The sequence below is a fragment of the Octopus sinensis genome, linkage group LG11, assembly GCF_006345805.1.
Source record: "Octopus sinensis linkage group LG11, ASM634580v1, whole genome shotgun sequence".
Classification (NCBI taxonomy): Eukaryota; Metazoa; Mollusca; class Cephalopoda; order Octopoda; family Octopodidae; genus Octopus; species Octopus sinensis.
Window position 1 is genome coordinate 54,985,341 of NC_043007.1, and position 12,654 is coordinate 54,997,994.

General features: G+C 39.7%; 1 protein-coding gene across 1 annotated transcript in view; it reads left to right on the forward strand.

Moving 5' to 3' along the window:
- Window positions 1-11,991, forward strand: part of LOC115217369 (nuclear export mediator factor NEMF) — a 139,622-nt gene extending 127,631 nt beyond the window's left edge. The window contains exons 32-34 of the mRNA XM_029787042.2: window positions 363-406; window positions 3,460-3,539; window positions 11,702-11,991. Coding sequence (XP_029642902.1) covers window positions 363-406; window positions 3,460-3,539; window positions 11,702-11,782 — 205 coding nt within the window. The 3' untranslated portion in view covers window positions 11,783-11,991. The remainder of the gene's footprint in view (window positions 1-362; window positions 407-3,459; window positions 3,540-11,701) is intronic.
- The last annotated feature ends 663 nt before the right edge of the window (window positions 11,992-12,654 follow it).

Here is a 12,654-nt window from a genome sequence, read left to right on the forward strand (position 1 = left end):
AGAAGCCCGTCGTATATATATATATATATAATATATATATATATATATGTATATGTGTGCATATGTTTGTGTGTCTGTGTTTGTCCCCCCAACATCGCTTGACAACCGATGCTGGTGTGTTTACGTCCCCGTAACTTAGCGGTTCGGCAACAGAGACCGATAGAATAAGTACTAAGCTTACAAAGAATAAGTCCTGGTGTCAATTTGCTCGACTAAAGGCGGTGCTCCTGCATGGCCACAGTCAAATGACTGAAACAAGTAAATGAGTAAGGCATTTTTTACTTTACAAAGTAAAGTAATTTTGAAGACAAAATGAACTGCTTGATAATTATGTTCAGTATATTTTGTACATTGTATTTTAGGTATAAAGTGAAGTTGTTACCAGGATCTACTAAAAGAGGCAAAGGTAAGACAAACTTATAGCTTTCATTTTAGCATTTTAGATCATATAATGTTACATTATATAATGTTTATATGACAATGTGTTGCATCATAATGTATTATATTCATAATCGAAATAATTATTGCTTAGGTATTAGAGTTGTCAGTGAGATTGGGAAAAAGGAGGAAGATAGTGAAGACTTGCACTTGAGCACATAAATCTGAGATGTGAAATAAATCATTTTACTTTTGAGTTGTATTGTATGTGTGTGTGTGCACATGCACACACACACGAGCATGCACGCACACGCACTTGTGCACGCACATGCACACACACTAACACACTCTCCAGGTCACCCTGAAAATAATGGTGGTTCCAAAATCTAAGGTAAATTCAACCCAGTATCATTCTTGGATCTTTACTATTTTCTGACTGGGTAAAAATGAGCAGACTTTAAACCTCTGTAACTTTTTAAAAATATTTTTCTGAAAAAGTCAAATATCCCCTTGAGATTCATTGTGAAAAATTACATCAATACATCAAATTAAAATTTTTTTTTACTGAACTTTGAAATTTCCACAGGTGCAGACAAACAGAAAAGACCCTCACTCTTTGTTTGAATCAATAATGTTTTTAACTTCATGATGTCAGTTTTATGGAGTTGAAGTCACTTTTGCTCAATTTCAGCATAACCAATAAATCAAAATGCTTATCATCAATGAAATATTCCAAATTTCACAATAATTGATTATCTGAAGGTGCAAGGTTAGGGGAATATGGTTGATGTGTTGATGTTCAGCCAAATTCTTCAATTTTAGAACTAGTAATTCTTGTACTATAGAGATGCACATTATCATAAGGGAGAATAACTTTTTGATTGATCAAAGAGTACTTCTCCTTTAGTTTTTCATTCAGTTGGTTGAATTGGTCACAGTATATAAAAAGAGATGTGACTGGTCAAGTGGCTGGATTTTCAAGTGAATAACCATGCCAAAGCAGACAATGGTGCATGACACAGCACTGTTGATTGCTGGATCCTGTCAAACCATCCAACCCATGCCAGCATGGAAACCAGATGTGTAGTGAACACTTGAGTAAAACCCCTCTTTCCTTTTATTATATATATGGGCATTTGAGCGCAGCAGGTAATAGGTAGCCTTTGGCCACTATTTGGACTCCATTTTGTCCACTACTCTGATTGGTTGGTATTGGTGCAGTTTGTCTCTCTGTCGTGCCAATTTGCTGCGTATAACCAATCAGAGCCCCTAAATAAATCATGTGAGACAGCCTGTTCTCAACCCAGTTTTGAGCCTACAGCTCCTTATAAAAAACCCAGCTTCTTTTTGTCTCAATGTCTTTGGTTCCAGATCTCTTAAGGTCTAGCCACGGACCACACAAGACAATGTCAGACAATAACATCTGTCCAACAGTTATTACGGCAACCTTCGTCTTTGTCGCCATCATCATCTTCTTAACATTGCCAACATCTCTCTACATACACAGCTCAACCAGCAATTCGCACATGTCCCAATATTTGATTGTTTGAAACTATTAGTAGCTCATATATAAATACTGTGTATATTGAATGATATATATATTATATATATGTTTATAACTTTGTGTTGCAAAATTCCTGATGTGAAGCCGTGTACAGAAGCAGATATTGTTGTATTTCGGGATGGTCGTTTTTTTTTTTTTTTTGCCAAATAAACACGTCGTACTATATATTTGTTCTTCACTCATTTATTACTGTTCTTATTCTAACTCAAGTCCATTATCCGGAAGTGACCTCCTCAGTGACACTTTCTGTCTTCATGTGTGCTACAATGGAATAAACAGAGCAAGAGCACAGACTACAGTTGTTAAAATAATGACAGTTCTGCAAGGTATCTTCTCAGTTCATGTAAGAAAGCAGTACATTAAAGGACATAGCTTCATTTAGATAGAAAAATAAATAATAAAAAATAACAGGTGCAAAAAAGAAATGAATACAAAATACAGTGAATTGTAGCTTCCTTTTGACTTTCACTGTTGCCTTACATGCAATCTCAGAGGACTATTTCCCCTTATTGAGACCAGTATGTTGTCTTGTTGATCAGTGACAGCACACAAGAAGAAGTTTTACCTGGTCTGTACTCCAGAGTTTTATCCAGGACAATGGTCACTAGAGTATCTGATCCTACTGCATCCAAGAACTTTGGCAGGCAAACCCCTACTGCTTTTGTATGGTGATCTTCTGTAATTCACAAACCTTCTGTACTAGGAATTCACTTTTACTCATGACATTGGCATTTCTTCACTTCTTGGTGTTGTAGCTGCCAAGTTCAAACTGTCCTTGACAGATTACTCCAACATTCTCCTGGTGTTTTCAGCACATTTCTGCTTCCTTCACAGCTGCCTGGAAGCTTCCACTTCTTACTACTCTTTATGGTATTGTTAATGTGTTTGACTTGTGCATTTTCAGATTGTAACATTGTACTTACTGCGCTAACCTTAGTGAATTTGAATTCTTTTGCCATAGATAGAATAATTGAGCTGAACTGAGAGGTCTTGCTGTAAAGGTTGGTTAAATATTTGATGCAGGTCTCAAGTGGTAAGCTGGCCGAATTATTAGCACACTGGGCAAAATGATTAGTGGAATTTCATCTGATTTTATGCTCTGAGTTCAAATGCTGCTGAGGTTGGCTTTGCCTATCATCCTTTTGGAGTCGATAAGTACCTGTAAACCATTGGAGTTGGTGTTATCAACTCACCCCCACCCCTGAAATTTCAGGCCTTGTGCCTTTAGTAGAAAGGAATATGAAATGCAAATCTGAGATGATATTGAACAAACTCAGGAATCTGATTATACTGTAGTTTCTTCTCTCAAATATGAAGTAGCTCACTCTGTGTGTGTGTGCATGCGCGCGTGCACGCATGTGTGTGTACTTTTATATATATATATATATGTGTCTGCATGCATATATATATGTATATTATTGCTATAAATTTTTCTGTGAGGAATTGAAAGACTTACGTGAAAGAATTAATATTCATTTTGTTATCATGATTTTCTTTATTATTCCTTCTCACTCTAGCTTCTAAAACTGCCCTTGCCATGTTTTCCCAAGACAAAACTGCCTCAAGTCGAGAAAAAGATTTGATAAAAATATTAAAGGTAAGATTCATTGTTGAAATCTATTTCAATATTTTATTGATATTACCAAACAACTGTTATTGTTTCAATATTTCCAGTCTGCCAATCACTATTTATGATAGCACCAGTGACAAGGGAGTGTTTCTGTCTGAGTGCAAAGGACTTTATTTTAACAGAAGACATTGTTCAATAAACAGTTCTTTTTGCTGTTGTTTCTAACATTCATTAATGTACATCGGTCAAATATATATGTATGCATGTGCACATACATGCACACACATGTATGTATTCATATGTATAATATATGTTTATATTTGCAAGTTGTGAGTGTATTAGTAGCTCACTGTTGATGTCCATGTTACCTATCTAGAAGAGGATGCATGTCTTAATGCACAGCAGTTTACAAGATATTGTAGTTGAGTGGGTGAGGTGGGTGGGCACATCACCCACGAGAGAAGATGGTTAAGTGTGTCAATGTGTGTTAGAAGAATCACAACAAACAACAGAAATTTCACTGAGAGAGAACAGAAATATCACTAAGAGCAAGGGAGAGGGAAAAAGGTTATAATATTGGAATTTAAATATTTCAAAAAACAGGACTGTTTATGGAGAAAACAAAAAAAATAAAAAGGAATTAGTTCAATTTACATACAGAAGACAAAGTTATGCCATTTATGCTGCTATTATTGAGATCATCATCATCATCATCATCATCATTTAGCGTCCGTTTTCCATGCTAGCATGGGTTGGACGGTTCTACTGGGGTCTGTGAAGCCAGAAGGCTTCATCAGGCCCAGTCAAATCTGGCAGTGTTTCTACGGCTGGATGCCCTTCCTAACGCCAACCACTCCGTGAGTGTAGTGGGTGCTTTTTACGTGCCACCCGCACTGGTAAACGGCCACGAACGGATGGTGCTTTTTATGTGCCACCGGCACGAGGGCCAGGCGAGGCTGGCAACGGACACGAAACGGGGCGGTGCTGGCAACGGTCGCGAAACGGAAAGTTCTCTTACATGCCACCGGCACTGGTAACACATCTGCAATTTCCATTGATCGATTTCCATTGATCGATTTCGATTCTGATCCTCACTTGCCTCAATGGGTCTTCACAAGCAGAGTTTCGACATGCCACCGGCACTGGTAGCACATCCGCAATTTCCATTGATCGATTTCGATTCTGATCCTCACTTGCCTCAACACGTCTTCACAAGTAGAGTTTTGTGTCCCAAGAAGGGAAGGTATGCATACGTAGGCTGGCTCCATCCCATGTAGAAGGCCACGGGTTGTGGACTCACTTGTCCTGCCGGGTCTTCTCGCGCACAGCACACTTCCAGAGGTCTCGGTCTCTAGTCATTTCCTCAGTGAGACCTAAAGTTCGAAGGTCGTGCTTCACCACCTCGTCCCAGGTTTTCCTGGGTCTGCCTCTTCCACAGGTCCCTCAACCGCTAGGGTGTGGCACTTTTTCACACAACTATCTTCATCCATTCTCGCCACATGACCATACCAGCGCAAACGTCTCTCTTGCACACCACAACTGATGCTTCTCTAGGTCCAGCTTTTCTCTCAAGGTACTTACACTCTGCCGAGTGTGAGTACCGGCATTACACATCCATCGGAGCATACTGGCTTCATTTCTAGCGAGCTTACGCATATCCTCAGCAGTCACGGCCCATGTTTCACTGCCATGTAGCATGGCTGTTCGTACACACGCATCATACAGTCTGCCTTTCACTCTGTGCGAGAGGCCTTTTGTCACCAGCAGAGGTAAGAGCTCTCTGAACTTTGCCCAAGCTATTCTTACTCTAGCAGTTACACTTTCAGCACACCCACCCCCGCTGCTGACTTGGTCACCTAGGTAACGGAAACTATCAACTATTTCTAGTTTTTCTCCCTGGAAAGTGACGGAAGTTGGTCTCAGAGCATTTTCAGTGTTTATTGTTCCTGAGCATCTGCCACATACAAAAACCATCTTCTAGTTAGCCTTCCTTTGACATTGCTGCATCTCTTATGTGTCCATAGCTTACACTTGGTGCATCTTATAGAGTTTCTACCTACACCTTTTCTACAGATCGAGCAGGGCCATCTACCTGAAGGTGTTTGTGATTTGTCTACCTTCCTACTGATTACGACTTTGGTTTTAGCTAGATTGACTCTGAGGCCCTTCGATTCTAATCCTTGTTTCCACACCTGAAACTTCTCCTCCAGTTCTGATAGCGACTCAGCAATTAGAGCAAGGTCATCAGCATAGAGGAGCTCCCAAGGGCATCCTGTCTTGAATTCCTCCGTTATTGCCTGGAGGACTATGATAAATAGGAGGGGGCTGAGTACTGAGCCTTGGTGGACCCCTACCTCTACCCGGAATTCTTCACTGTACTCATTTCCAACCCTCACCCTACTAGCGGCGTCCCTATACATGGCCCGCACAGCTCTCACTAACCATTCATCTATCCCTAGTTTTCTCATTGCCCACCAGATAAGGGATCGGGGGACCCTGTCGAAGGCTTTCTCCATGTCAACAAAAGCCAGGTACAGGGGCTTATCTTTGGCTAGGTATTTCTCCTGCAGCTGCCTTACCAGGAATATAGCATCAGTAGTACTTTTCCCTGGCACAAACCCAAACTGCATCTCATCTAAACTAACTCTCTCTCTAATTAGTTGGGCTATGACCCTCCCCGTAACCTTCATCACCTGGTCCAACAGCTTGATACCTCTGTAGTTATTTGTATCTAGGGCATCACCTTTACCTTTGTAGCAGTTGACTATTATACTGCTACACCAGTCATTGGGTATGACCCCTTTGTGTATCACCTGATTAACTATATGGGTGACTAGGCTATAGCCGACACTACCAGACATTTTGAGCATCTCTGCAGTGATTCCTGATGGGCCTGGGGCTTTCCCTGTCTTCATGCTTCTAATTGCCTTAGCTACCACAGAACTATCAACTCAGATAGCTGGTCCCTCTGTTGGGTCAACATTCGGCAGACTCTCTTTATCCCATTCATTTTCTTCATTCAGCAACCTTTCATAGTGGCATCTCCAAACCTCTCTCTTTGCATCCTCATTTAGCGCAAGTGAACCATCTTCCATGCGAACACACTTCTCTCCTACCACATCACGATTCTCTCTCAAACACTGTCTTGCAACCAAACACACCTCCAGTCTTTGGTCCTCACGGCGCAGAACATTGGCAAATTTTTTCTTATCTGCTTCCCCTCTGGCTAAATAAACCTGTCTCCTAGCTTCTCTTTTGGCAGTCTGATACAATTCCCTGCTACCCCCATTTTTCCAGACCTTCCAAGCCTGTCTCTTTTCTCTAATAGCCCTGTCTACAATATTGTTCCACCACCACGTTATTCTAGGTCGAGAGGGGACTTTGCACCAGCCACAGATCTGGTCAGTGGCTCTCAGCAGGTTGTCCCTTAGAAACGTCCAGCTGTCTTCTACACCCTGTGATGCTCTATCCCCTTCTACTTTGTCAGAGGCTTCAAGTAATATGTCCCTAAATCTCTGTCCATTTGCAGGATCTTTAAGCTTCCAGATCCTTCTTCTCCATATTTGTCGTCTTCTGGTTGTCCTCCTAGTCCTGATCCTAAAGTCACTAACTACCAGTCTATGTTGTGGGGTACATTCTTCACCTGGGAAGGTTTTGGCATTTATAAGCAGCCCTCTCCCTTTGCCTTGTAAGGATGTAGTCAATTTGGCTGGTATGTTGGCCCGATTGGTAAGTGACTAGGTGGCTGGTAGGTTTCCTGAAGTTAGTGTTGCAAATCATAAGATTATTTGCATCGCAGAACTCCAGCAGCCTGGTTCCCTCCTCGTTGCGGGAGCCATAGCCATAGCCTCCATGTACGCCATGGAAGCCCCCAGCATGTCGTCCAACGTGACCATTGAAGTCACCAGCCACAAAGATAAGGTCTCTGTCGTTCGTCAATGAGGTAGTCTGCAGTAGAGTGTCATAGAATCGGTCTTTCTGTCCATCGGGTAGCCCCGACTGAGGAGCATAGGCTGATATAATGGTTGCTAAACTATGATGAAGCACTAATCTAATCTTAAGTATTCTGTCACTTACTCTGATTACCTCAATTACTTTATCTACCCATTTCTCAGCGATAAGTATACCCACGCCACCAACCCCGTCAGTGTTCCCTGCCCAGAAAATCTTGTACCTGCGTTCCTTGCCTGTGAGGAACCTAGCTGATCCTCCTCTCCACCTTATTTCTTGCATGCAACATATATCCACACATCTCCGTTCAAGCATCTCGACTATCTCACCAGACCTACCTTTCAGAGTGCCAACGTTGAGGGTGCCAACCCTGAGGGTGTGGAAGGCATGGGCTCTAGAGACCCTGGGACGGTGGACAGTAGCTTCGTGTACCTGAAAAGAAAGCTCGCATTTGGCAGAATTCATGTGCAAGAAATGAAGTAGTAAAGTAGCCTTCAGTACAACCTGCATAACGCTAGCCTTTCATATTTTGCACTGTATGAACATTACCTTACATAGGTCGAGACTAGGGGTAGGGAGGGGTATGGATGGTGAGAGCATTTGCAGTCTTCATGGGAAGCAACCCCGGAATGGAAGAGAATAGGAACTTCCGGCATGCGTGGTGGGGGTGGGAGGGCGGGGGCACCGTAGCTGAGTAAAGAGGTTCTGTTAATCGTGAGCTAGCAAATGGGTTTGTATGAATCGGGAGACAATACTAAACGAAAAATTGAAAAATTGAAAAATCAGAGTGGCTATGAACCTGGAGACAAGTCTAAACGAAAAAAAAAATGTTTGAGCTAGACAGGGTAATGAGGGAATACTGAAAGAATGAGTGACAATACAATGAGATGGAAATTGAAGAATAGAGAAAGAATAAGGATAAGTGCAAGAAAGAAGGTAGTCGTAGCGAGGTTGGACGATTCACTTAACTTTTAGCCATTCATGATCTGTGCGTATTCTTTAGATATTTTGAAGCGAGTGGGGTTAACGATAAATGCGATGGCTCTTTTATGTATGGCGATGATGGTTTTGGGGAGGGGGGGGGGCATAGAGGACCATGGCGATGATGGTTATGGGAAGGGGGGACATAGCGAGAGAGAGATACGGTTAGTTAGAGAGAGAGGTCAAGGGACACGTGACAATAAGCGGTGTGAGGGAATTTGACTGGGGACGGCATTGTCGATAAATAAACATTAGATAAATAGGTTTGAAAATCAGAAAAATCAGAGGGAATATCATTATTGATAGCTAATATAACACCGTAGCTGAGTAAAGAGGTTCTGTTAATCGTGAGCTAGCAAATGGGTTTGTATGAATCGGGAGACAATACTAAACGAAAAATTGAAAAATTGAAAAATCAGAGTGGCTATGAACCTGGAGACAAGTCTAAACGAAAAAAAAAAAAAATGTTTGAGCTAGACAGGGTAATGAGGGAATACTGAAAGAATGAGTGACAATACAATGAGATGGAAATTGAAGAATAGAGAAAGAATAAGGATAAGTGCAAGAAAGAAGGTAGTCGTAGCGAGGTTGGACGATTCACTTAACTTTTAGCCATTCATGATCTGTGCGTATTCTTTAGATATTTTGAAGCGAGTGGGGTTAACGATAAATGCGATGGCTCTTTTATGTATGGCGATGATGGTTTTGGGGAGGGGGGGGCATAGAGGACCATGGCGATGATGGTTATGGGAAGGGGGGACATAGCGAGAGAGAGATACGGTTAGTTAGAGAGAGAGGTCAAGGGACACGTGACAATAAGCGGTGTGAGGGAATTTGACTGAGCCAAATAATTTAAGTTAGTATGGGAATTTGAAAGTAGGAAAAAATATCATCAACAAAGGGAGATAGAGAGCTAGAAGTGAAGGTAAACAAGGATGGGCAATGTGTTGCTGTGGTTAGGAAAAATAAAAGAAACAACAAAATATCACAGAGAGGGAGAGAGCGAGAGAGAGATAGAGAACAACAAAAATATTACTGAGAGAGGGGGAATGAGAGAGAGGTATAAGGAGAAAGATTACAATATAGAAATTTACACATTTCAAAAAAAAAGGTAAATAATAATAATAATAAATGCCCTGATACAGTACCAGGCAGTGGCTCTCATGGCTTCTGACCTTAACTGATGGATAGCATTATCATGTACATGTTTTGTCTTGGTATAAAAGATGGGCCACAGCAAATATTCTGCTCAATATCACAGATTTGCTTGTCAGTTGTTTGACCATAACCAGTTGAGCATGCCCCTTGGTGGCTGATGATATGTGCATCTCAGATCACAAGTAGCCATGTGTTGAGAGGAATTCTTTGAGGTTTGAATAATTCCCCTCTGGAAACATGGGTATCTTCAAGAAAACCCACTCACCACAACAAAATTGATGTCCTAAAATCAAGGTGTCAAATAAAAAGCACTAGTAATGGTGCCATGTAAAAAGCACCCTATATACTTGATATTAGGAAGGGCATCCAACTGAAGAAATCAAGCCAAAACAGACTATGAAACCTGGTGCAGCCCCTGGCTGTGCCAGCTTCTGTGAAGATGTCCAACCCATGCCAACATGAAAAACAGACATTAAATGATGATGATGATAATGATTCCAGCAAATGAAGCTGGCATACCAGCTAGAGGCTACAGATAACAAATGCACGGAGAATGGAAGGGGATAGAACTGTTTGGAATTATAAAACAGAGACTATGTAATCAAGCAAAAGCAGTATAGAAGAATGGATGGTTGTTAGAGTTGGAATTAGAAGCACATGAAAAATGAAAGTGACATAATGGAAGAAATAGATAATTTCTCACAAGAATATGTTATTGTGAGTGGTGAAAGAATTGAGATCAGAAAACAAATGAATGATGAAGATCAGATGATAAAGAGCAGGATTTTGGATCTATTAGGTGCAGAAGAGATTGAATTTATGTGTGACTTCAAGAAGGCTGATCAATGGAGACTAAATCAAGAAACAAGTAAAGTCAATAATATATTAAAACAGAGAACATTTTACAAACAAACTAAGCAAGGTTGCAAGAAAAATTGAAGAAGTATGGTGTTGATACAAAAGGACTGAAAGTTATGATTGAAGAGCTGAAGCAGTGCATACTTGCCAACAAAGTAAAACTAAGTTTGAGCAACAGATTAAACAATACTAGCAAAACCAATTGTTTGGAATTGACCAAAAAAGCTTTTATCAAGAAATTAATGATGATTTAGCATGCAAAAGATTAGTTCCTGTTGTAGATGAAACTTGACAGCTTTGGAGTGAGGTATAAATTAAGCAAGAACAACTTAGTACTTAGTACTAGAGCAGAATGGTTCTGCAGTCTGAAGTAAGCAGCTTCTTATTCCCAGCAAGAAGCTATCCTCTTTACTGAGGACAGTATAAAAAGTATGAGCAAAATGATGAGCAATTGGAAAGCAGTAGGACCTGATGGTGTTCAGCGGGATTTTGGATAAAAAAAGTCCAGTAGGTGTTATAAATTGATTGCAGAACAATTTAATACATTGATTGATAGAACAAAAGAAATTCCATGGTGGTTGACCAAAGGACAAATGGTGTTGTGCTTGAAGGATGTATCAAAAGGAAATGCTGCTGACAATTACAGGCCAATTTCTTGCTTTTCATTATTGTGAAAGTTACTGTCAGGATAGATTGCAGAAGAAATGTACAAATTTCATGATGATAATGACATTTTACCTATAGGGCAAAAAAGCTGTCGGAGGAAATGCACAGGTACCAAAGGCCAATTATTGATAGATAAAATAGTAATGTAAGATTGTAAGTAGTTTTAGTGTTGTGCCAAGTGCACTAGGAATAATTATTGTCATAGTCTTTCAGTCTCTTCATCTCTCTGGTTAAGTCCTGAATTTTTTTCAATTTCTTTGGTATCCACTGTGTTATATTGTATTGCAAAATCTATGGTCTTACACTGTTTGTTTCTTTTGTCCTCTATATGAGAAAATCCCATAAAATCCTGTAATTCTTATTCCTTATCACAATCTCTGGCTCATGTCCATACCAGTTTTCAGTTATTTCAAAGCCACACACTTGGCTTACATCCCAATGCACTTTGTTACCTGTGCTTACACACTTCTTGTGCTAGCTTATTGCATTCATCATCATCATTATCACCATCACCATCATTGCTGTTGTTATTATTAATACCAATAATAATATTATTAATAACATTTTTATTTCAGGACTGTGATATTTCTAGAAATATTCCTGGAAAAGTAAAATTAGCAGCTCCAAATTTACAAAAACAGAAGAAACAGAAATAATAGTTCCATTCTGAAGACATTTTGTATGGCATTTATGGGACATACAAGAGATGGATAGATATTAAAAAAAAAAGAAGAAAACAGCAAAGACCTGTTTACGATTCCAATAAAGGTGCTATTGTTGTGTTGTAAAAACAAATTCAATAAACTGTTGATAATTTTATTTTCTTCAACATTTGTTAATTAAAAATACCTCCTACATCATTTAACCCTTTAGCATTTAAACCGGCCATATCCGGCCATAAGTATTCTGCCTGTTTTATGTTCAAACTGGCCAGATCTGGTCTCTCACACCAACCCTACAATATCGTTTTAAAGATTAACAGCTACCTCATCAAAATCTCATAGCTACAAGATAATGCTTGATTAGTTCAAAACAATGTGGATTAAAAAGGATTAACTTTGGCAGAATAATGCGAACACTAAAGGGTTAAATAGTGTTATTGTTATTATTGTTTGTTTTATTTCTTTATTTATAATTATTGTGTCAAGAAATTGCCTCACCACCACTAACAACAACAAGAATTACAGTATACTGACTAAGTTAGTTTTCTGCCAAGTTACTAACTTGAAGTTTTTATATTCTATCATTGTATAGTACAGAATAGTACACAGTTCTTGGCAAAGGCATTTATCTGTTAATAGTTCAATCTACTCAGCTGTAAATATATACCACCATGTATTGAAGTGTACAGTTTGCCATTATAAAGATTGATGGAAGCTTTATTGTACTGACAAACATTTTATTGTTTAGTCCCAGGTCACTCTTGATTAACAGACATGATTAAAGATATTCCAGCCATGACCATGCTATCTTTTCAGACATAATGTATCTTAGATAATGCTTCTCAATGTGTCCTTCCAATTTTTGA